Source organism: Podarcis gaigeae (assembly GCF_964106915.1).
Source record: "Podarcis gaigeae genome assembly, chromosome: 1".
In the NCBI taxonomy this organism is placed as follows: Eukaryota; Metazoa; Chordata; class Lepidosauria; order Squamata; family Lacertidae; genus Podarcis; species Podarcis gaigeae.
Window position 1 is genome coordinate 126,272,442 of NC_139678.1, and position 24,398 is coordinate 126,296,839.

Below are 24,398 nucleotides of genomic sequence, written 5' to 3' on the forward strand. Positions count from 1 at the left end.
AGGAACACACAACATTTTACACGCTGAAGGGGTATTTTCTGTTCTTTTCTAAGCAGAGTTTATTCAACTCGTCTTTATAAATATTGACATAACATTGCCCTGCGAAACGCAACAAAATTAGAAAGCAGCCTGTCGCACATTTCCATACAGTGCTTCCCATATATCAAAGAGGACATTTAAAGAAAACGAGTGCACATGGTATTATTTACACATATAAATACAAAAGCCATTTAATACATACCTAGAACAGAACACCCTGAAAACAAAAGCACCCCTTTATCAGACGCAACATTTACATTCTTTGAGATCATCATGCAAAGCCAGATGACAGTGCATTTGGTTGAACAGCAGCAGCTGCCACCAACACCACCTCTCTCAAGCCTTTCTTATTCTAATGGATATGGTGAAAGTTGCATGGAGAAGCTCCAGAACTACATGGCCAAAGTTCTCCATACGTGCAACTGAAGTCTCGTGATAATTTTGCAACGTACTCAAAATTAAATGGTTTGAACCTGCAAGATGGCAGACCTGCAACAATAATTGAGGAATTAAGACCATGGTATCCATTCCGCTGGGAGAAAAGAGTCAAGAGAGGCTCGGTGGGAGCTTTTGGGAGGCTACCACCATGCAGAGGCCCAAGCAGCTCAGCAGTGCTCAAGAGTGAAAAACAGACAAGACAACATGCAGGGTAGTACCTTTCAAGCCAGAACCCAGACACTCCAGTGAGGTTTCTGAGCAATTTGCTTAACTAAGTTACTATTCAGTATCCACCCTCCTACTTCCTTTCTGGCCTCAATCAAAACAAGGAAGCCAAGTGAAATGGACAGCTTTCTTCTCCCACAAAAAATGAAAAACAAAAGTTATTTAACGAAGCCTAGAGAGGCAGCAAAATGTTTGTCACAATAATAAAACAAAAAAAATCAGAAGCATGTAGCGGGGGCCAGTTTTTGTCATACTGAAATTTATTTATTTATTTATTTTGACTCTCCACACTATCACCTTCTGGCTTTTTTGTCCAATGGCCACAAACCACTAACCAAAACCTGCTGTCAATATCACACCTTTCCATACAGACATTACTATTCCACTTCTTGTTAACTTGCAATACAGTGGTAACTCGGCTTTCAAACGTAATCTGTTCCAGAAGATCATTTGAGTTCTGATACATTCAAAAACCGGAAACTCAATAGCTGACAGATAGGCCTCAGGATCTTGTACTCAGCAGAAGCTGCATGGCATATTCAACTTCCAAGGCATGTTCGAAAACTGAAACATTTGCTTCCAGGTTTATGGCATTCGAAAACCGAAATATTCGTCAATGGAGATGTTTGAAAACCAAGGTACCACTGTATATGAAAACTGACATAGCTTCATTTCACAGAAACCCAAGTCTTCCACCTACCATTCTTCGTAATTAAAAATGTGGAATATTAGAAATTAGCATAGCCAAGAAACAGTATTTACTAGTTGTATTTTTTGCAAGACCAACATCACCAATAAAAACCACAAAAATGAAAACTCACATTACAAACAGGATTATTATTATTATTATTACCCAAGCCCAAACCCGTTTCACCCCAGAACATCACTGAAAAACAGCTTTGCTCAGCATGAACAAAAAGTCAACCTCAAGTTTTCTCTGCTTGGAGCCATGCTCCCATATTCTTCCCTCCATTTGCCATTAACCGTGATAGGGTGATGCACACTCCAAATAAAAAGTCACGTGGTACAACACTGAAGGTCTTTAAAAATGACGTGTTTTTAAAAATGTGAGTGCCACATACTTAGCGACCATTTTTCAAAAGAAGATACTCAGCATGTGAGGATTTCTCAGCATCCTTCTGGCCATGCACATGCAATGTTTTAGTTAGTACAACAAAAAACAGACTAGTTGGGACAAATGGAGAAAGGTTGAGGCTCTTATTTACTGAGCATGCTCAAACTCGTTCTGCACCACGAGCTAATTCTAAAATTGCTTAACACTTCCATAATTTTCTACTGATGCCTAAGGTCTTGCCTTTCCTTTACATTTGATGCAACAAAACATTAACTCTAGAAATATTTTGAATGTTAACATTCCTTACGGCAACTGCAACGCATGTGCAGTACATAGCCTGCAAGTAAGGTAAAGGTAAAGGTACCCCTGCCCGTACGGGCCAGTCTTGACAGACTCTGGGGTTGTGCGCCCATCTCACTCAAAAGGCCAGGGGCCAGCGCTGTCCGGAGACACTTCCGGGTCACGTGGCCAGCGTGACATCGCAGCTCTGGCGAGCCAGAGCCGCACACGGAAACGCCGTTTACCTTCCCGCTGGTAAGCAGTCCCTATTTATCTACTTGCACCCGGAGGTGCTTTCGAACTGTTAGGTTGGCAGGCGCTGGGACCGAGCAGCGGGAGCGCACCCCGCCGCAGGGATTCGAACCGCCGACCTTTCAATCGGCAAGTCCTAGGCGCTGAGGCTTTAACCCACAGCGCCACCTGCGCCTGCAAGTACAACGTCACAAAAGATATGACTTGAGTCATCAGCCATGCCAAAAAGGCTGCACCAAATATAGAAAGGGGTCTTCACACAAACAGGTTCAGATGACCTGAGGAATAGCAAAATATATTCATATAACTGTACAGCAAATTAAGCATCCCTCCATCAGGACCAAAGGGACTGTAGACTGATCATATCAACTACATAAAAAGAGAACCTCTTCCTTCAAGAGAACAAGATAATATCTTGTCTAAATAAAAAGGCACTAATGGCCTGAAGGATACCACTGTATTAGGCTATGTTTTTCACAAAGATTAGGCTGCACCTACCAGGACAACCTGGTATGAGACACAATCTCATAACTAGAATTTAATTCAACTTTAGGACATAGCTGGTCACTCACACAGTTCTCATGACCAGAAGATTAAAACAATCAAGCAAATTGGAAACACAGCAAGTGAAGTGTTATGCAAAAGATGCTTGACGAGAAAAAAAAAAACCTTTAGAAATTTCTTTAATTAAATATTTTCTTAACTGAAATCGGGGTAAAATAAAAATTGCATACCCTAAATGGATTCCAGATTTACAAAATGATTTTGGCCTGTTTACTTGGTGCATTCACTTATTCTGATTATTCTGATTATTATTATTATTGAGTTAACATGCTCAGTAACAGGGTGTTTCCAAGCAATCCCAAAGTTATCATGTGTGGCGTTTTGTCTTATTTTAGCCATGCCAAGCTAAGTGTCACAAAGAGGTTTGAGTTGCATAGTACTGGAAAAGTTAGTTCCAAACCTGGTGCTAAGCATAAAAGGGATATGTGTGTTAGAAGCGGAAGAGAATACACCTTGGGATAGTGGAAACACACTCCAGAATGAAAAGGATTTCTGCTTGGGGATAAGGAGCAAGGATCCTCCTCCAGCAACTGCCTTACTGACTTCTGCCTCATCTCTGTCCTACCCTCTGTTGTGGCTGTTGCCAGGTTGGGCTCCGGTGAGCCATGCTCAGGGGTCCTGAGCACCAGCACGTCCCCCTCTTGCTTGCGTTTGATCCCTAGGTCTGTGGAGCCGTGTAGGATCGGAGATCCGGGAATGCTCAAGTCAGCATCGCTTGAGAAGTCAAAGCCATCTGGGATTCAACATATAATATTTTAGTGCTTTTCTACTCTTTCCCTAAACATTCCACCCCAGGCAGGGAAACGAAGGTTTTGCATAGACATGGAACACAACAATAATGCTATCTGCACTTTACCAGGCAGAGAGCAGCTGGACACCATATAAATAGACGTGCTGTAGACAAAGAGACCAGCATACAACATATCAATGATAAGGACACACATGACCAAGGATTTGCGAAATGGTAATACTGGTTTTAGGGTCAGGAAACCAGAATAGAAAGAAACACCAGAGTATCAGCAGAAGGAAGCTTAATGGAGAGAAGAATTCCATTTTTAAAGTTTGCCTATTATGCTTTTCTACTCTAATATATGTAGCAATAAAAGCATTCAAATAATGTAATTTGAAAATAAACACAATTCTAAAATAAACATAATGCCCTGCCTGCATGAAAAGTAATTATAATAGATTTTTTTAAAATTTCAACTTTATGTTTGTTTTAGAACCAGTCTTAATTAGAAAGCTGCTCATCATTAAGAATAATGAGAAAAGTCCAAAATTGGCTCAACAAACAAACTGACATTCACCAATAAGGTTTTTGTTTTGTTTTGTTTCAAATTTAGGGCCTGAAAATATAGTTCTGGGGACAGTACATATTATGTAAACTTGGTGAAAGTTCTATCTAAGCTTCTTAGTATTTCTCAAATGCCAGTCATAAATTTTGTCAATGAAAACCATATTAGTTTTATAGTTATGAATCCTCTCACTCCAAGCTCTATTATTATTTTGACATTGCTTCCCCTTTTTCAAAGTTTTTTACATTCCAAAATTGCACTCCTGGAATGTGAAACATTCAAAATTCCAAATTTTCAGAGATACCATGTGGCTGCATACTACAAACTGCAAATGAGCATATTTTCAAGCCACAGGAGTATGTTTTAAGACTGTTTTAGAGATATGATCCAACTAACAAAATATGGAAAAGGATGTCAGAACTTCATTATGTTCTAGCCCTGCAAAAACAAACAAACTGTACCATAGGATACCACTTAAATCACTTAAACCCTTCTAGGTTCCCCAGAACATAAAGTAAGGATACTGACCTCCTTACAGGATATCATGATTATATGTTTACACATGCAGTGGACAGAAATTGATCACAACTATCTATATTGCAGAAACCAATGTTAACATTCACGCTCAGAGACCAGTTTGTAGCAATGGAGGTGAAGAATGCTATGCTACATTAATAGCTTAACATCGGAAAGAATTACCTTCTCTTCTCCAGCGATGTCGGCGGATTGAAGCTGTTGTAATGGCAGTCCGAGAAATCCTCGGCACAGTTGGAGTAACCTCCACCTTCAACACCTTCTGTCCTCCTTGCGATGCATCAGGAGCATCAAAGGGCAATGAATTCTTCATAGCATTTGCAACCTATGGCAACAGTAAAACGCTGTACAAATTTGCTCTTAACAAGTGGATTAACACCCCCCAAAAAAACAGAACAAACTGGAAAAGGAGCCAGGAGCATTACATAAATTTAACTGCAATCCCAGGACACTCAAATCTATTTCTTAAGTAAGAGAAAACCAGAGAAGGAAGACAGTTCTAAAAGAAAAGAAAATTCCGTAATAAAGTAGTTTAGGAGAAAACTGACAAGTGTTTGAAATGAGGATGGCATTACTCCTATTATTATTAGTAGTATTATTATTAAATGAGACAAATCAATTGAGTTACTTTTCTGTTGGGCTCATTGTTTAGTCAGAAACAAAAGCTGAATTCAAATATAAATCCACCTACAAGTTTTATAGCATAGCTGGTCTCAGAAACAGGCCAGCAGTAGGTTAAATTTTTCAGTTGAATTTTCAATCTAGTAGTGCATTTAGTCATCCCCTAAATGAAATCATGGTTCCAATAATTCACCAGGTAAGAGGCATTATGGTATTCAGAAGCATGCAATTAAATGTTCCAGCCAATAACGTTTCATCAAATGAGCTATGTAATCAAATCTATTCAAAAGATGAAAATTGCATTTCTTTTCTACTTATAAATGAACCCACAGTACTCCGCTGCAAAATGGCTAGTACTTAAATGCTATAAAACACACACACACACATTTATTTGAGTTAGTTTTTAGACTGCTGCATGAGTATCAGACTTCAATATTATTATGTTACCTTTTAGGAAGTACATCCTGAACTGGCTCTCTGCCTCTAATCTTTATAGAAATCAGCAACTAACAGCCCTGGCTCAAATCTGTTGCCCCATGGCCCAATTCTCTGTGAATGTCATCTGTCTGAAGGCAGCCCTGTATAGGGGAGTTTTTAATGTTGGGTGTCTTACTGTGTTTTAATTTGTCAGAAGCTGCCCAGAGAAATTGTTGCTGTTGTTACGTTCTTTTTCTACATTCACAGACAAAGGTGCAGATCTCTTGTTTCGTTATCAATTTTATTTTTATTTATGTCTAGTTGAGGCCAAGTACTTCAGCAGTTTTTATCGTTCAATATTCATATGTCATCTGCCAAAGGGTATACGCAGAGAGACCATTCCTTAGTCCAATCAATTAATATACAGAGTCACATATATAAAAACCAGGAGGGGGAAAATAGAACTTTATAGCATGATTGGGAACTGAAGCAGAAATTTACATCAAAAGGAGAAAACAAGACAAGGTGGACTCACAAAAGATATAAACTGTTGCTTACCATTCCAATATCTAATCTTTTGGAGCGCTATTTTTTCAGCTACTGCCAACACAAGTTAATATACTGTTAACCGACTAGAACAGCCTTCTCCAGCCTTTGCAGGTGCTTTGGACTATAACTCCCATGATTCCTATTCTGCATGGCCAATGCTCAAGGATGTTGGGAGTTATAGTCTAACAGGACATGGCGGGGACTAGGTTGGGGAGGTCAAGGGGTCATCAAATTAACTACAGATCCACAGTTGTTTTAGTCTTGTTTTCCTTAAATAGCAGCCCCTTATGCTGCACGGCAAACTCATTTTGAAAACATGAGAGATAGGAGAAGTGGGAAAATACTATCTGTACTATGGCTGTACAAGAAACCCACTGGCACAAATCTCTTGGGTTGGAATGGAGAGATTTCGGGAACGTTGAATTACAAAATGGAGACGGTGGGGAGACACTCACAAAACGGCAACGTGAAAGCATTGGGCTTTATTTCGTTTTACTAAGACATAGGCTCGAAATACAAACACAATGTGTGTGCAAGAACATTCATTCTAGGTCTCCCTCATATGAACCTCGTGATACAAGATCATGGTTCTGCCCATCACAAACGTGTGATGTGTCAACGAGACATAATACAGGGTGGTTAACCTCTGCCTGGCCAGGAGGCTTGATCTGTCACCAGAAGATTTTTATTTTTTTATGGCCCCCAAGAAAAAAAAGAAACAGAAATGTGAAGGAAAACAACGTTGGGGTGAACGGAGATATTTAAACATCTAGCTCAGAATCTGAGTGGAGATGGTTATCAGACTGATCACTTGATGAGCAGGGAGGGGATGCTAAACTCCAGATCAGCTGAGAAGGGGAGACTATGCTCCTGTGTGCATAATGCATGTACATTTGCGCATGGCATGCTGCCACCAGAGGGTTGGCCACTCCTCAGGCTAAAAGAGGTTGCTATTCCTCCCCACCATGGCATAGCCAAAGTGCACATTTGCATGATTGACAAAGGAGTTCTTTGGTCAAGCATGCTGGGAGAACACCAGTCACTGATCCACCTCCACTCTTCCCCCAGTCAACTAGCATTTTGCTGAATGCCGCCGTACATGAAGCCGAGCAACTCTTTGGTTCTCAGCCCTGCTTGGGAAGGCTTAATACATACAGCTCCATGGCACAGTCAGAACCCCAAAGCACCACTGTTTCTCATGAGACCACTACAAGTAAGGTAAGGTAAAGGATCCCTGGACGGTTAAGTCCAAAGGTATCTATGGGGTATGGCGCTCATTTCGCTTTTCAGGCCAAGGGAGCTGGTATTTGTCCATAGACAGCTTTCCAGGTCATGTGGCCAGCATGACTAAACCGCTTCTGGCACAACAGAACACCATGATGAGTGCTAAGGTGCACACAAAAGCCATTTACCTTCCTGCCACAGTGGTACCTATTTATCTACTTGCACTGGTATGCTTTCAAACTGCTAGGTTGGCACGAGCTGGGACAGACCAATGGGAGCTCACCCTGTCACGCGGATTCAAACAACTGACCTTCTGATTGGCAAGCCCAAGAGGCTCAGTGGTTTAGACCACAGCACCACCCGTGTCCCTACCACACAGACCACTAGAAAAAAGATTAAGCTAGGTCTGAAAGGGTTTGAGCATGTCACACATATGTACACACATATTAATGATATCAATGGATTGCAGTTACTTTTTCCTTACCAACAGTGGCTGAGAAAAAAGTTCAAGCTGGGCTCTGTAAATTATGTCATCTAGTGCTTCTTGGCCAACTTCCCACTGTCCATTATAACTACATATGGATAAAAAGGAAACAAGATGATTCATTATTTTTTCTGAATGTGAGCTTTTCCACCTATCACTTACCTTCCAAATACAGCCCTCTTTTTGTGTTGCTGTAATTAATTTACTCCAGCAGCTAGCTTATTAAAAACTATACATATTATTAACAAATTCATTCTACCTGCACTTCCCCCAATCAGGAGAGCATCATTAGCACTTCTAACAAAGTTGAAGTTTCCTATAGTTAAAAATACCTTTAAAACAAATGTTGAAAATAATCTAACTTATATCACTTCATAAAGAGCAATGGAAACCTGTGTATTAAGTACAGTGGTACCTCGGGTTAAGTACTTAATTCATTCCGGAGGTTCGTTCTTAACCTGAAACTGTTCTTAACCTGAAGCACCACTTTAGCTAATGGGGCCTCTCACTGCCGCCGGAGCACGATTTCTGTTCTCATCCTGAAGCAAAGTTCTTAACCTGAAGCACTATTTCTGGGTTAGCAGAGTCTGTAACCTGAAGCATATGTAACCCTAGGTACCACTGTACAGTAACGGAGGGTATTTAGGCAAACACATCTCCTTTCAATAGTTTTTACATATACAATTAAGCAAAGTGGCTAAAAAACCCACAACTTTTTAAAAGTTATACTGCCACAATGCATCTAAAGCAAGTGCTAAACCTCAGGGTCTAAAGCTGATAGCAATCCTATGCACACTCACCTGAAAGTAAATCCATTTGAATACTATGGGTCTGTCTTCTGAGTAGACATGCATATGATTGCTACGCTAGGCTGATAAGGTATTTACAAGATGCTAACTAACTAAAATGGCCAGTCTTAGGAAAAAAAATAGGTAATAAAGGAGTACTCAGTGCCTCAGCAGCTAGATGACAGGAAAAAGGTAAATATATTCTGATCCAGCTAAAAATAGAGAGCTCTTCCTTGTCCAGACTTTGAATACTTACACAGCATAATAGACACCAGTGAGCAGCTGCACCATGAAGTCAGGATCCAGTACCACTCGGCCACAATCTTCCTTCCAGCATTTCTCATGTTGCCGTGGAAACCCACTCACACAGAGTCTGGCAAAACATTAAGAGCATTTATGAAATCCTGATCTAACGAACATTTTGAGTAAACAAGTTTTCATACTGTCAATTACATATTGTAATCAATTCTAGTTCTAGCTCCCCCCCTCCCAAAAAAGCTACCTGACTAAAATGGAAGGGTGATGGGTAGAATCCTTCATTTCCTCCCTATCGCTGGGGAAGATTTTTTTTATGGGAATAAATCAAGAAAATGTAATACATAATGACACTTGGGAAGCTAGAGATAAGAAAAATACCTCTCTAATCATAACACAAGGTCAACCCAGTTTCTGTTCCTGGGAAACACCTGAATGAGGAACAAGGAAATTGCCAATCCCCTTCTAATTGACATTCTTACTTTATTGCTCTAAGTCAAGGGTGGGGAATCTATGACGCGCCAGATGTTTTTGGACCCCTGCACCCATCAGCCCTAGCCAGCATGACCAATAAAGGGAAATGGGAACTGGAGTCCAACATCTGGAGGCACTGCTCTAACTGTGGCTAACACACATGTAACAGCTAACTATGGGTAGGCCCAGCACTGGAAATTTGTCATCCCGTCAAATCCAAGACCTCGTATTAATCAAAATGATCAATTTTAACAGAAATGGAACCTAAAGGGATCTGATGGGAGACCATGGAATCCAAATCCATGCTCTCCTATGAGGATCCTTTATGCAGCATGGGTGCCCCTTTCTCACTAAAAGGATCCTAAGAGGGATATAGTGGGTGCCAATGACATCATTTCTCTAACCCATACATTTCTTAAAGTAGCAACTTGTTTCATATATGCTATACCCTTAGGGGACAAATGCAGCCCTTCAGACATATCTAACAGTCATGGATTGGTTGGATGCAGTGTAATGATAGTGGGAGGAACCACTTGGGAACACCCAAGGGAAGAAGGCTCAGAGCCTGGGAACTGCTGGAGGGAAACCGGGATGCTCCAAAATCTACTTTTGAATACCTAGTAAAAACAGGGTTCTCAAAGTATGTTTAGAAAAAAATGTGATCTCATCCCATTTCCAAGCCTCCCATAAAAAAAGAATACACCACCTTAAGTTATCACACACAAAATAGGGTCACAGATTGCTAATCCTGTAAGAAACAGATCTAGGTCTTTAAATTTTAAGTCAAATGTAATGGTAATAACATGTGAGACTTGAACCTTTTCTTTCTTTGCATAACTGTTTTTTTTAAAAAAACAAACCTGGGAGAAAACATTTTTCTCAACGATGTCAAGTGTATGATTCTCACCTGGAACCCATCCTGCAAAGTGACTGATAGGAAGAGGCAGGCATATAGACAATTGCAGAGTTGTAACACAGCATAAGAAAACTCAGCACCTCAAACCTAAACACAGAAAAGATGAACATGAGACTAAAAACGGCAGTCTCACCTCTTAAAAAATAGACCCATTAACAGAACTCTCTAACAGGAGAATATTAGCTGAGAGTACACCTCTTTGACTTCATTCTTTTGGGGTTTGGCATAGAAGTGTTGCAAGGCTTAAAAAGCTCAATAGAATAATCGGTTCTCATACAGCAAAAATGTTAAGCTAAGAGAGGCATCCAGATTCTTCAGTTCCTTTACACAGAGCACCCAAAGTAAAACTAGAAGCCACAGATGTGCTAGAAAGTTTGCATTCAGGTCATGAATTACTAAGGTTTGCAAGGTCTAAAATGGAAAGAATGCTTTTCATGGATGTCACACAAGTGGCCACAAATCAAATACAGTGGTACTTCGAGTTACAAATGCTCCGGGTTACAAACTCTCCTAACCCGGAAGTAGTTGCTCCGGGTTGTGAACTTTGCCTCAGGATGAGAATGGAAATCGTGCGCTGGTGGCGCAGCGGCAGCGGGAGGCCCCATTAGCGAAAGCGTGCCTTAGGTTAAGAACGGTTTCTGTTAAGAGCAGACCTCCGGAACGAATTAAGTTTGTAACCCAAAGTACTACTGTATGTTAAAGTTTAACAATTTAATAATTACACAAACTTCTACAAAGGCATGGGGCACAGTCTAATATCAATTAAATAAAAGCATTCAGAAGAAATTGTATATTATAAGGCACCCATTAGAACAGGCAGGAAGAAATGGCAACCCATCTAATTTGGCCCACATGGATTTTTTCCCCAAACCACACCACCAGCTGCCAACACACCTATAAAGACGTCAAATGAGCAACTGGGAAATTGACGTGCACTTCTGATAGCTTCTGATTGGTGCTGACAGCAAGTCCCAACGGGACAGGCCAAACTAGGGAGTCCCACACCACAACTGACAGCGCACTTCCAAGGGCTTGCTACAAGCCCGCTTTGTCCATTTCAATCGATTTCAATTCAAGGTGCACTGGCACAGTGAGCCCCTCTGAAGGCAAGCTGTCAGTCCTAATCAGCTGATAGGCATTTAAAGCACACCTTCAAAGGGACTTGCTTTCGGTACCAATCAGCGTTGGCCGCAAGCCCTTTTGAATTTGTCACCTGATGCCATGATGACTTCAGGGGATTGACAGGTGGGTGCACCACCACGTTGAAGTGGGTAGGTGACATTAGGATCCAGCCTGCCAGTCAGAAAAGGATCCTTCACCCCTGCAATAGAACATGCCCACTGTCCAGAGATATCGAGCAGTGATCTGCTCTGCTTAACTATCTCAGACTCCAAAACCTGGAAGCAAACTTCTCTTCATATCTTACAAAGATGTTGACAGACTGGTAGTGAACCCTCTGGTGAATCAACTACTTACCTGTTCTGCGCAGTGAATGTTTCTCTTTGAGGGTGAAGGTCGCTATAAACCACTTTGATGAGGTCATGCTGACATAGGGCTCCCTCAGTCAAAGCCATGGATCCAATAGTAGATGGCTGCGGAGAAATGAAACATTAAACTTCAAGGCACCACAGACGTTCAGGAAGGAGAGGAAACATAGGATGGTGGCATTTAAAAGGATCGTCCTATTGCAATATACCAAGAAGTGTAGAAGGTGCTTTAAGATTTACTTTTTAGAGTTCTCCTAGAATGAAATGCCTAAACTTTTTAAAATTACAACTGCCTGGCAGCACAAGCACACCCTTACCTCATGGTAAATCGATGGCTTGGATAAGGAAGGGATGGTGAAAGATAAAACTTTATTGTTCCCATCTTTGTCAGCAATTTCCTGCAATGAAAAGAAAGATATCGGAAAACCAAGTTACCTTGAATCATAATGCCTTGTTAACAAATGTACATGTCATTAGCCAAGGTTGCTCTGTGGCAAGCAATGTGGCCTTTCAAGTGAAAACCCAGGCCTATATGGAGGCAACATATCCAGGCAAAAATTGTGTTTTCAACAATTTTACTGTTAGTCATTGTAAGCCTTTGCTCGATAGTTCTGCAAGTCCTATGTTGTTTACTGGTTAATATTTATACCCCACGCGGGTGGGGTATAAACGGGTGGCGGTGTGGGTAAAACCTCAGTGCCTAGGGCTTGCCGATCGCATGGTCGGCGGTTCGAATCCCCGCAGCGGGGTGAGCTCCCGTCTTCCAGTCCCAGCTCCTGCCCACCTAGCAGTTCGAAAGCACCCTTAAGTGCAAGTAGATAAATAGGTACCGCTTTATAGCGGGAAGGTAAACGGCGTTTCCGTGTGCTGCGCTGGTGCCGGCTCGCCAGAGCAGCTTCGTCACGCTGGCCACGTGACCCGGAAGTGTCTCCGGACAGTGCTGGCCCCTGGCCTCTTAAGTGAGATGGGCGCACAACCCTAGAGTCGGACACGACTGGCCCGTACGGGCAGGGGTACCTTTACCTTTATTTATACCCCACCTTCCCATTTAGTCAGGGCAGCTTACAACAAATATTAAAAACATTAAAATGGGAGAACAAGCAATTAAACTTTTAAAAGCAGACAGCTGGGAACAATAGATAAAAGTACTCAAGGAGCAGCCCTGCCTTCTTGGCCCAGATACTGTCACCTGCTCTGCTCCCAGATCTAATGAACAGTGCTGGGTGGGGGGAGTTTTTCCAGGGTAGAGTTGCTCCACTAGAAAGACAAATTCTATGTAAAAAGAAATATATAGTGTGATTAAAAAACTAGCGGCTGAGCTTGCTTCTCCTCTCCTCCCTCCAACTCTTTTTTCCTTGTGTGCCACATCTGTTTAGATTATAAGACTGTCCGATTGTAAGCTGCTCTGACAGGGTGTAATTTTTTTAGATTTAGTTTAATTTAGTTATCTGATCTATTTAAATATTGCATAGTCACTGGAATGTCAAAGTGGTATACACGAAAAAAATTGGAAGCATACCATGGCTAAAATCAATTAAAGTTAATCACAAAACAGAGAACTTCCTGAAAAGGGCTGTTGGAATAGAAAAGTCTTTGACAGGTCCCTGTCTAATCTCAGCTGGGAAGTCTTGTAAATCTATACAAGAACGCTGAACATTGTTGCATAGAACGGGGGCAGCCAGTACAAGTTTTCAAGCACTGGTACAAGCGCTGGCGGTAGGTCTGTCCCCACCAAAATCTGGCCACAACATTCTGTACCAGGTGGAGCCTCCAAACCAGGGCCAAAGATAGCTCCACATTGAGCACATTGCAAGTCTTGAAGTTACCAGTGTATGAATTACTGTGGGTATGCTATCCTTCTCTAGATGTAGCTGGAAAAAGGAACTCCTAGCCACTGAAGCCCACTGAGCCTCAAGGGACAGAGATGGATCCAAGAGCACTTCCAAACTACAAACTTGTACCTTCAGAGAGGGCAATCACATCCAGAAGACGGAACTGGCCAATCTGTTAGACAAAGTCCTCTGGAAAGCCAATGAAAGCACCATCAGCTTGGCAAGCTAAATACGTGCCAGAAACGAATGTTATTCATGAGATGTTGATCAGTCAGAAAGGGGATGAGGCAGGACCCCAAAACTAGACATGAGCACCATGTTCCCATCACACCTCTGATATTGGTGGGGTGCAAAGGAAAACCTCTGCAACTGATCCCATTGAGAAGGCAAGCTCATATATGAGATGAGATGATACCTTGGTACTAGGACATCTTAAGTATCTAAGGCTATAAAGCCAATGACTAGCAAATGGAACAGAAACAAGTGAGGCTGTTACAAAAATAATAGACTGTGGTAAAAACATTATTTGTCGGCTGAACTTTCCAAAAGCAGTTCCTTGCTTTCAAGGAATCATCCACCGTAGCTGTTTGCCCTGACAACTTTCAGAGAGGTTTCCATATAAAATCCCCATTAGAAAGATTACAGTAAAATCCTTAAAATGCCTATTATTTGTTTAAGAATTCCTTATACTAACTGCTCTGATCCTTTCCATTTCTTTCAACTGGAGTTTCCTTGCAGCTAAAGCATACAGAGCTGCTTTAGAGGTTGTAAAAGGGTCAAAATAGTCTATTAAGAATTTCAAGGGAATGCAACCCAAGCCAAGGAAATGAGAACTCCTTTTCCTACATCAGCAGTTGTACTAACCAGAATCACCCTGTCTAGGTGATATGCACTCCTTTAGAGAATTACTCAAAAGGTTGGGGTGGGGGAAGTCACTCCCTAATTGTTAATAAGAGTTGATCTTGTAAAAATAGTCCAAGGTGTTTTGGAAACTTTATAGCCTGTCGTGAAAGAGTGTGTCTTGATTTTGTTTTACTCTATATTGATGGGAAAATTCAAAGCACTTTTCAAGCATTTTCTCATCAGTCTTACTTACCAAGTTGTAAATCCCCAAAAGCAGGGCTTCAATGCAACCGTTACTCTGTCTGTCTTTGCTGGCAGTAAGACGCAGATAAACCCAGATTAGTTCTGGCAAGAACTGCAGCGTAAACCGTTTGAGACGAACCTCAGAACTACGATAGAGTTCAAAGAGCTGGTGGCAGACAGGCTCCAGAAGCTAGAGGAGACAAATAATCCCAGCACAGACACCCCAGAGATTAAATATATATATATATAAATATTGTCTACCAAGGAACACTGTACAAATAATCAGTTCTAAAATGACAATTTGACTTATCAGTCAATAAAAATGGTGTAAGAAGAAACCATTATTTTACAGAACTCTTTTGTGGAATGCAGCAATGTCGAATACGATAAAATACTCTGTATTTGGTTGTGCTCAATTGGAGAACATTCTGTAACTGTCAAAGACCACTGAAGCAAACTAATGCAGGAAAGATGGAAACAGAGTTTTGCTCGTACTAGTTAGGTAATGGAACGGCAATTAGGAAGCTCTTAAAAACAACATTATTTGTATTAAGGGTAATTTGGCTGTCTCATACCTCATTATTTGGATCTTGAATGACCTTATAAAGAGCTGGAACCAATGCTTTCTTCCGGTGAAGTGTTGCTGCATAACTGGATATTTGCATTTCAGGTAATGCCTAGGAGAAGAAATACAGCAGTGTCAAGAATGGGTGGCTTATAAACACTGGCCTCTCTGACTAGAAAGAAAGAAATGCACTGGCCCCAATCCTGTTAAGGCAATCCAGGCCTAGATCCTCCATGCACTCCACAGACCACTGGTCTTCAACTAGCAGGTCAGGACCCACTCCCTAGTGGGTCATGGTCTAATCCAAGGTCGGTTGCATTACCACCATGCAAATATATGGTAAGAGATTAGGAAATGGGTCCCCGAATATGTGTTTCAGTTAAAAGTAGGCCCTGTTTGTGACAATGTTGAAGAGGACTGCAACAGACTACTGAGGTGGTGGGGAGAAATGTTTTTGGGGGCCCCCAATGCTACCTTACATCCAGCAGCTACACTAGGAAGTTGCAACACATATCAACCTTCTTTATATAAAAAAGAAAGATCAATCAACCTTTATTGCGGTCCAGAGACCCAACAAATCATTACAAATCAATACACAAATCATACAGCCTGCCTCCAGGTTAATCAAGCATTTTGTTCAGAATATAGGGCTCATTTGTTCTTGCAACCACCGATAAAAACTTTGCCACTGCTAACGTTCTAGCATTTGTCTGGTCTTCCAGTAGGAACCTGACATAGTGAGCCTCTGATTTTCCCGGGAAAGGTACCAGCAAGGGTACTATCAGTTCAGCTCTGGCCTGCTCATATTTTGCACGATGCAACAAAATATTATTTATGGAATCGATGTCTTGAGCACACAAGCAAAGTCTGTCCTGGTAGGGAACTCCTCTCAACCTGCCATCCAACACTGCAGAGGGAAAGACATTTAGTCTGGCTTTGGTGAAAAGCCTTCGGTAGTTAGGTACTGTCAGCTTTTTAATATAAGATGTTAACTTAAAGACATACCCATATTGAACTCCTACTTTTTTAAAAAAAGAAAGAAACAAAAACACATTTGCTTACCTTGAATTCCGAAAGCCATTCTTCTACAACCCCACGTTCTGATCCAAGCATTTTCTTACAACTTTTACTCCTTTTCACCTTTGAAAGGGAAAGCAGCAATGAAGGCACATGCACAGTAATCAAGGTATACTAAAAAGAAAGATTTCTAATGTCCCATAGTGCAATTTTATCTCAAGCAAACGGCGTGTTATTTTAAGTTTCACCTTCTTTCTAATGATTAATATGTGATTACGCTTTTAAGTGCCTGAAGAGTGGGGGTGGGGTGAGAAGAGAAAAGAAAAGGAGATATTTCTTCAAGACAACTTGTGCTTGTTCTCTTACCAAATAAGAGGACAAAGAAAAGAGAATCAGAACAAGCTGAACTGTATCATGGGACAATAGCATCCTCTAATGATAATCCTGGCCATGGAACAAACGAAAACAGTTTTCAAAAGCCTCTTGAAGTTTTTTTTTTAAAAAAAGTTGTCATACCTATTTCCTCTATTTGTTGCTGAGAAGTTGTGAAACTTCTGTTCAGCAAATAACAGACATGAAATAAATGTTTCAAGTCTTAAAACCAGCTCTTCACATTCACAAACAGTTTATTTTTGTAATAAGCATGACACTCAGTACTATTACTAGTAGTAAAACTAAAGTTTCCCATTTGTTGCTGTGTGGTTGTGATGATCCCCTGCAAGAGGCAAGCGCTGGGAGAAGCCTTTTCAAAATGAGTCGAAAACAGCACTTTGAAGAATTATGCCACAAGGTCTGGGATGTGAAATCCCATGATAACTCAACTATTAAGTGACTGGGAAAAGAAATAATTGAGATCCTATATTAGAGTGATTATAATGGCAAATGCTGCTTTTACTGTTTTTTAAAAACAAACAAACAAGAATTTCCTTTATGAATTAATATATATGTAGGGGGGAAGGAGGATAGTCGAAGCAGAGGTCAAGAACTGTAGAGAATGCTGGTTCATAAGAAACCTCTGTGATTTATCTTGCCAAGGTGTTAATGTTATTGCTTCCTTGGTAGTATGCCACATTCACACTGGAAATTCAGCAAAATATATCTTTGTATTTACAGACCCTTTGGCTGAATAATGTACCGTATATCAAGGGGAAGGGAGGAGGGGGGAAGAGAACTAAACAGCAAGGGATAGACAGGATATCAAAACAATGCCAGTTTTAAGACAATAGGTTGAAAAGATAGCGAGTTTTGGCAAGATGGAACCAATTCCTTTCTGAACCCCTCACCCAGATAAATATTTACAAGCTTCTCAATTGGTCATGAGCATGGGCTCTTCCTGTTACCTCACTGATTTAGAACCATCATATGTGGAGCCCACACAGCCTTTCCATTGTGTCCCTATTCTTCATGGGGTTTTGTTTCCCTGAATTTCTTCCCAAGGGTGACCTCTGTGGTCCTGTGAGCTTCCCCTTCTTCTCTTATTCTCTCTTTTTTCTACGTTCTTGGCATGTACTAAGATTTCCACTAGCTGAGCTGCCCCTATTTCCTATGTTGAACATATGCATGTTCAACACTCGACTGCAGCATCAAGAGGCAACTTGCTTCTGTGTAAATTAAATATTGTGAGCTGGATCTAGAGTTAAGTGTGCAAAATGGGTCTGGCAACTGACCTCTCTTACCTCCTTCCCAGAGCAGTCCCCACCCCCTGGGAATTATCTATGGGTTAAGTGACTTGGCTGTAGCAGTTGGGCTGTGATGTGGTGAGAAAGGGTGTTCTGGATAATCACATAGAGGCAACTACCATGAACAGAGTTCATACCAGTCCCATTGTAAGTGCTGAACTCTGGACCCAACCCAATAGATAAAAATCACCTGCACATCAACTCAAACTCAGCAATTTCAATGAAATCAAGCTCACACATTCAACTGCAAGACAAATAATATGAGAAGAAATCAAGCCATATGTATGAACTGGTCCTTTGTAAACACTGGCAAAGTTAACCAGAAGAAAATTGGAGAATATCTATCACATAACACCACCAGAATAAACTACGGGTTACCAAGTCATCATTGTTTAACTTGTCCTTATTGACATGAAACATTTAACAGCACATATAGTGTTCCACTTTACCTCTGTTTGGATAAGTTAGTTCTCTAACGAAGTTGGTGGAATACTGCCATTTTCCACTTCGGAATACATTTGCCAGTCCTTCAAATAATCACCAGCTCTGCCAACAACATAACACAGTATACTTTTAAAAAAGAATGAATAAAATGCAGTGAAAACTATGTTAAAGCATGAATACATACATTATTGTATATCAAGCTATAAAGGTAAAGGGACCCCTGACCGTTAGGTCCAGTCGCGAACGACTCTGGGGTTGCGGCGCTCATCTCGCTTTATTAGCCGAGGGAGCCAGCGTACAGCTTCTGGGTCATGTGGCCAGCATGACTAAGATGCTTCTGGCGAACCAGAGCAGCACACGGAAATGCCGTTTACCTTCCCGCTGGAGCAGTACCTATTTATCTATTTGCACTTTGACATGCTTTCGAACTGCCATATCAAACTATATTCTCGGCTAAAAAAGGCCTAATGATGAGCATAACAAAGAGCTCTTGCACATATAATGCAAATATTAAAGGGGAGTTACTTTAATCTTCAAATGGCCTACAGCTATGCCCAGATTCTTGGATTCCATGCTGGTTAAGACATTATGACAAACCATACTTTATTATAATGGAACAAGCCACAGCAAACATCACACATGTGCATTCACTTCCTCCCTCAGGGTGAAAGACTAGAAGCTTTTGCTTCTGTTTTTGATTAAATTGCAGTTTAGCTTTACATCCAAAGCCTAAACTGTAAAAAGGTAAAGGTAAAGGTATCCCTGCCCGTACGGGCCAGTCTTGACAGACTCTGGGGTTGTGCGCCCATCTCACTTAAGAGGCCAGGGGCCAGCGCTGTCCGGAGACACTTCCGGGTCACGTGGCCAGCGTGACATCGCTGCTCTGGCGAGCCAGAGCCGCACACGGAAACGCCGTTTACCTTCCCGCTGGTAAGTGGTCCCTATTTATCTACTTGCACCCGGAGGTGCTTTCGAACTGCTAGGTTGGCAGGCGCTGGGACCGAGCAGCGGGAGCGCACCCCGCCGCAGGGATTCGAACCGCCGACCTTTCGATCGGCAAGTCCTAGGCGCTGAGGCTTTAACCCACAGCGCCACCTGCGTCCCTAAACTGTAGTTAAGATTAAATATGGCTGGTTGAACAAGCCAGCTACATAACCAACGGCTTGAAGTTAGCTTGTTTCAAACAAGCCATAGCAAAAATTAAACCACAGTCCATTGCATTCAGATGAAGCAAGTGCCTGTTTAATCAGAAACAGAAGTAAAAGATTCTTGTGGCCACAGTGCAAGAGAAGATGAGGACACGAGATGATGGCTCATTGCAGCTCATCTTCATCAAGATAAACCATGGTTTAGTTTGACATCAATATGAGCCTTTTATGGTGTCTGAACATAGAAAACATATTGCAGTATAAAAATAGAACATTTGTACCAAGGGCAGAATACTTTTAACAGAGCTGACAAGACAGGGAATTCCCCCCCCCAAAAAAATGTCCTCTGTGTCAGTTCTTTGCTTAATATCTAAAAATTTGCATCTAGAAATCTGAATATATCAAATCGTTTCAAGAACAAGTTTCCAATTCTATTTTTGGGGGGGTGGAGGGAGGTATCAGTACCCGAGCCAAAACGTTGAACATAAAATCATCTGTGAAATGGCAATCCCACACTCAAAAGAATTGATTGCCTTAATCATTTCATTTCATTTCATCTCATTTTGGTTTGCAGGAATATATGCATTCAGGATATATGTATGCAACTTAGGCTACATTGCTGTTCCCAACTGCCACACTTTCCACTGTATGACCAAGACAGCACCATCCCACCCACTTATATTAGCAAGAATTAGATACTGAAATGCTATGTCAAACTTCAAAATTAAGAAAATATTGGCCTGTCATCCTGCACCATAAATTCAACTTCAGCTTCTTGTTGCAAATACACACAGAGAAGAAAAGACATGTGTCATGATTAACTGATTTGTAGAAAGAGAGGTATAAATAATCTAAATAAGCAAATTATGCAAGAGATGTCTTTAACATACAACTTAACATTAGGAGGTTAATCTTGTGTAAGGTGTTCTTGTCTCAACCAAGATTTGCAAAAAGATTTGATACTTCAGTTTTCCATTTCCCATCAAACAAAGGAAAGACCAAGGAAAGACTTGGCTTCATCATGGCCTGAGCAGGTGCTTAGCCTCACTCGCCTCAGAGCGTCTGAGCAAGTCTGCTGCCCCGTAACACAAGGCCAGAAGGCCTATCAAGATGAACAAGGAGGGGATAAATGTTGTCTGAATAAACTTGTCACCATTCTTCTGGCCATATGTGCAATTCGTTTTAAATGTGATCTTTTGCAAGCTGCTTTGAGAGTCTCCTGAGGCTATGGTGTATGGTAGTAATAAAAATAAGCAGACCAACAAACTGGACTCTGGAAGGAATTGGGGTGGTTTCTGGAGATTGGGGTCTGCCACAGTTGTCAGACCAAAACATGTGGCCCTGCAACAAAACACTGCAGTGCAGGGCTGGGGAACCTTTTATCTCTTCCCCCTTACACAGGCCAACTTTGACAGGCAAAGGCAGGTCACCCACCTGTCAATCATCTGATGTCACAATGGCACCGGGTGACTGAAAATGTGGGCAGGCATACCTACCTGGCAAGTTGACCCACAGGGGTAGGTGAAGAGTTCTGCTTTGCCAGTATGTTCTTCACATGGATTGACAGGTGGGCCCCGGCAGATCAAGACAGACATGTAGGCTACAAGTCCTCCACCCCTATTGCAGTGTATCCTGAGATGTGTATATGTGTGTTCTGTTGTGTGTTATTTGAGTATATGGCTGAGGGACAATAAATCACATATAGCAAAGAAACACAGAATTTCTATATAGCGCTCTGTCCCCCTGGCTAGAAATGCAGTGGACTGCTGGAGGAGGGGCCAAAATTCCCTTTGCCAGCCCACAGCAGACTAATAAACATTTTACAGGATAGTAACTTTTGTGGGCTTATTTATAAAGTTGGCATAAAACTTGTCAGATGGTGCATTTATTGCTTACTAGCTTTACAGTTACAAAAATAGCAGATACCCTGTATCCACATTTGAAGTAAGCTGACTGCACAAAGCATGGACACTTTGCAGCACCTCAACCATTTGAGATTATCTCATACACAACACAATTCATACCCTCAGCATGTAATTACTAGCTATGGAATAATTTTAGGAAATAGAACTGAACTGCCTAACTCTTTCGCTCCTCTGTTTAGCTAGTCACAGGCCGAACCTATCTAATGAACCAGTTAGTCTCACAGAGTTCTATGGGGTTTACAACCAGGAAAGTGGAACGCAGGAGAAATGTTGTAATGGCACACACCATGGATCTTCAAAAAAATTCCCATCAGAGAAGTAGCTATGTTTGTGGCAGACATACATCATTCCTGCTTGCTCCAACAGTGAGATAGGAAGAAAGAGCAATAATGCATAGTCCTGCGAAAGGGTCCAGTTAGAACAATAGTTGTTTGTCTTTCTACAAGGGCCCTCCCAGTCCCAAAAAGCTGCCACAAAACTGCTGCACAGACAGCAAAATAACACATGCTAAAACCAATTTAGCAATTATAATAAAAACTCAGCCAAGCTGTAATATTTTACTAAAACTGAAAGAATGTACATCATAAGATATATCCTGTTGTTATCTAACAACTTTTTTTATTTACTTAAGAGACAAGAAATTCTAGCATAGCGGCTGAAATTACAACCACCTGTCAGATAGCTACCTGGACTAGAGATGAGCATGTTGCAACATGACTACAACTAAAAAAAAAGATCTCAGTAGTACATATACATCAAATCAAAAGGGCATCTTGTCACAGCACTCGAAGAGTCTTGCAGCTAAGGTTCTGAACAAAGACACTGCACACTTCAAGTAAGACCCATTCAGGCTTTTTAAAGCAAGCAAATAAACATTTGAGTAACTAAGGAGCAATGGAAATCTAACCTTGACAAACAAAAACTGATTGGTACACCTAACCCAAGAATGGCTGCAATGTTCGGTTCATACTAAAACTCAACAATCGGAAAATTGAAAACTAATTTTATATTCCTATGCAAGTCATCTATTATTCAGAAGCTTAGGGGGACCTGGAGCCAATGATTTTTCCAGGCACATTCATTTAAATAGTTTATAATAATTATGTGTGTTGAGAAGTTCTCTGTGTTAATTGCTTATTCTTGAAATCTGCAAAGAGAGCCGGTGTGGTGTAGTGGTTAAGAGCGGTGGACTCGTAATCTGGGGAACCGGGTTTGATTTCCCGCTCCTCCACATGCAGCTGCTGGGTGACCTTGGGCCAGTCACACTTCTCTGAAGTCTCTCAGCCCCACTCACCTCACAGAGTGTTTGTTGTGGGGGAGGAAGGGAAAGGAGAATGTTAGCCGCTTTGAGACTCCTTCGGGTAGTGATAAAGGGGGATATCAAATCCAAACTACTCTTCTTCTTCTTCTTCTTCTTCTTCTTCTTCTTCTTCTTCTTCTTCTTCTTCTTCTATGGGAGGTGAGTGGCTTTTGTTAAGTTCCATGTGTACTTATTCAGATTCAGCAACAAAAAATGCATGCTCACCAGCTGGTATAGTCCCAGAAAAGAATCCTAATGTGCACAAAGTACAGGATCCTTCCTACTCTTTTCTCATAAACAAAAGCACGGTGCTGGCCATATAATCAAGCTTATTTGGAAACAAACCCAGAGCGTTTTACTAACTTAGTGCCTAAGCCTTTGCAGCACACTATCATACTTCAAGTTCTTCTATGCAATTAGGAAAGTTACCAACTTGTTGCAAAAAAAAACTGAGGATCTCAGGAGCTTCAACAATGTATCACATTGCATACTGACCACAAGGCATATACTGTGCTGTACAACCAATTCCTGATCTACAAAAATCAGTTATGTTATACTAAACAGATGTCCATCTATAAAATGTGACATTTCTTGTTCTACTTGCAACATAAAAGGTAACAGATAATACCAAAAAGAGAATGGGTTTCTGTAAAATATGAAATAAAGGAGTCAAATTTCACATAAGACCTGTACTTCCTTTTGTCTTTCCTAAACCTTCCAACATTCAGTTTACTGGATGCCTCTGAGGGTGAAAAACCTATCCATCCACTTTCTCTATATCATGCATAATTCTATACAACTCTATCTTTTCTTTAAACTAAAAACGTTCTTTAACCTTTTTCCATAGGGAGTATCTCCAACCCCTTGACCATTTGGTTGCCCTTTCCAGCTCCACAATATCCTTTTCGAGATGAGGGGACCAGAACTGTACAGACTATTTCAAATGTGGTCCCCCCACAGATTTGTATAATACCATTATTTTGAATCCCTTTCCTAATGATCTCTAGCATGGCACCTGCTTTTTTCACAGCTGCTGCACACAGGGCTTGCACCTTCACTGATACTGTGACTCCAAGGTCTCATTCCTGGTCAGTCACTCTATTAGCATAAACGTGAAATTACGATTTATTTATTTTTGCCCTAATGTGCATCACTCTATATCCGCTAACCATGAATTCAACTTGCCATTTCACTGCCTATTCATCCAGTTTGGAGCAATCCTATCGGGAGTTCTCTGTAACCCCTTTTTTGTTTTAAAAACCCTGGGCAATTTGGTATAATCAGTAAACATGGCTACCACACAGTTCAGCCCCTAAATCTCTACCTCATAATATCTAGATATAAAGACATTCACTGAAGATGTTCTAAGAATACAGTTTTAATATATACAGTGTTCTGAAGAATGCAGTGCATCACCCAAAAGCTCTGGAGGCTGAAGAAACAGCTGAAAAGGCATAACAATAAATACAAAAAGCTCATAAGCCAA

At 41.1% G+C, this 24,398-nt stretch overlaps 1 protein-coding gene across 2 annotated transcripts in view; it reads right to left on the bottom strand.

Annotated features, from left to right (window-relative positions):
* The window catches only part of HYCC2 (hyccin PI4KA lipid kinase complex subunit 2), a 49,794-nt gene that overhangs the window by 10,585 nt on the left and 14,811 nt on the right, over window positions 1-24,398 (bottom strand). Inside the window, exons 3-13 of one of the 2 annotated variants that reach the window (XM_083709206.1) lie at window positions 18,545-18,641; window positions 16,462-16,539; window positions 15,410-15,511; window positions 14,845-15,024; window positions 12,234-12,314; window positions 11,906-12,021; window positions 10,421-10,516; window positions 9,041-9,157; window positions 7,997-8,084; window positions 4,867-5,026; window positions 3,438-3,605 (exon numbers count right to left, since the gene is read on the bottom strand). In XM_083709206.1, the coding sequence (XP_083565332.1) occupies window positions 3,438-3,605; window positions 4,867-5,026; window positions 7,997-8,084; window positions 9,041-9,157; window positions 10,421-10,516; window positions 11,906-12,021; window positions 12,234-12,314; window positions 14,845-15,024; window positions 15,410-15,511; window positions 16,462-16,512 (1,159 nt within the window). In that variant the 5' untranslated portion in view covers window positions 16,513-16,539; window positions 18,545-18,641. The remainder of the gene's footprint in view (window positions 1-3,437; window positions 3,606-4,866; window positions 5,027-7,996; window positions 8,085-9,040; window positions 9,158-10,420; window positions 10,517-11,905; window positions 12,022-12,233; window positions 12,315-14,844; window positions 15,025-15,409; window positions 15,512-16,461; window positions 16,540-18,544; window positions 18,642-24,398) is intronic. The other variant, XM_083709207.1, reaches the window with a different exon arrangement.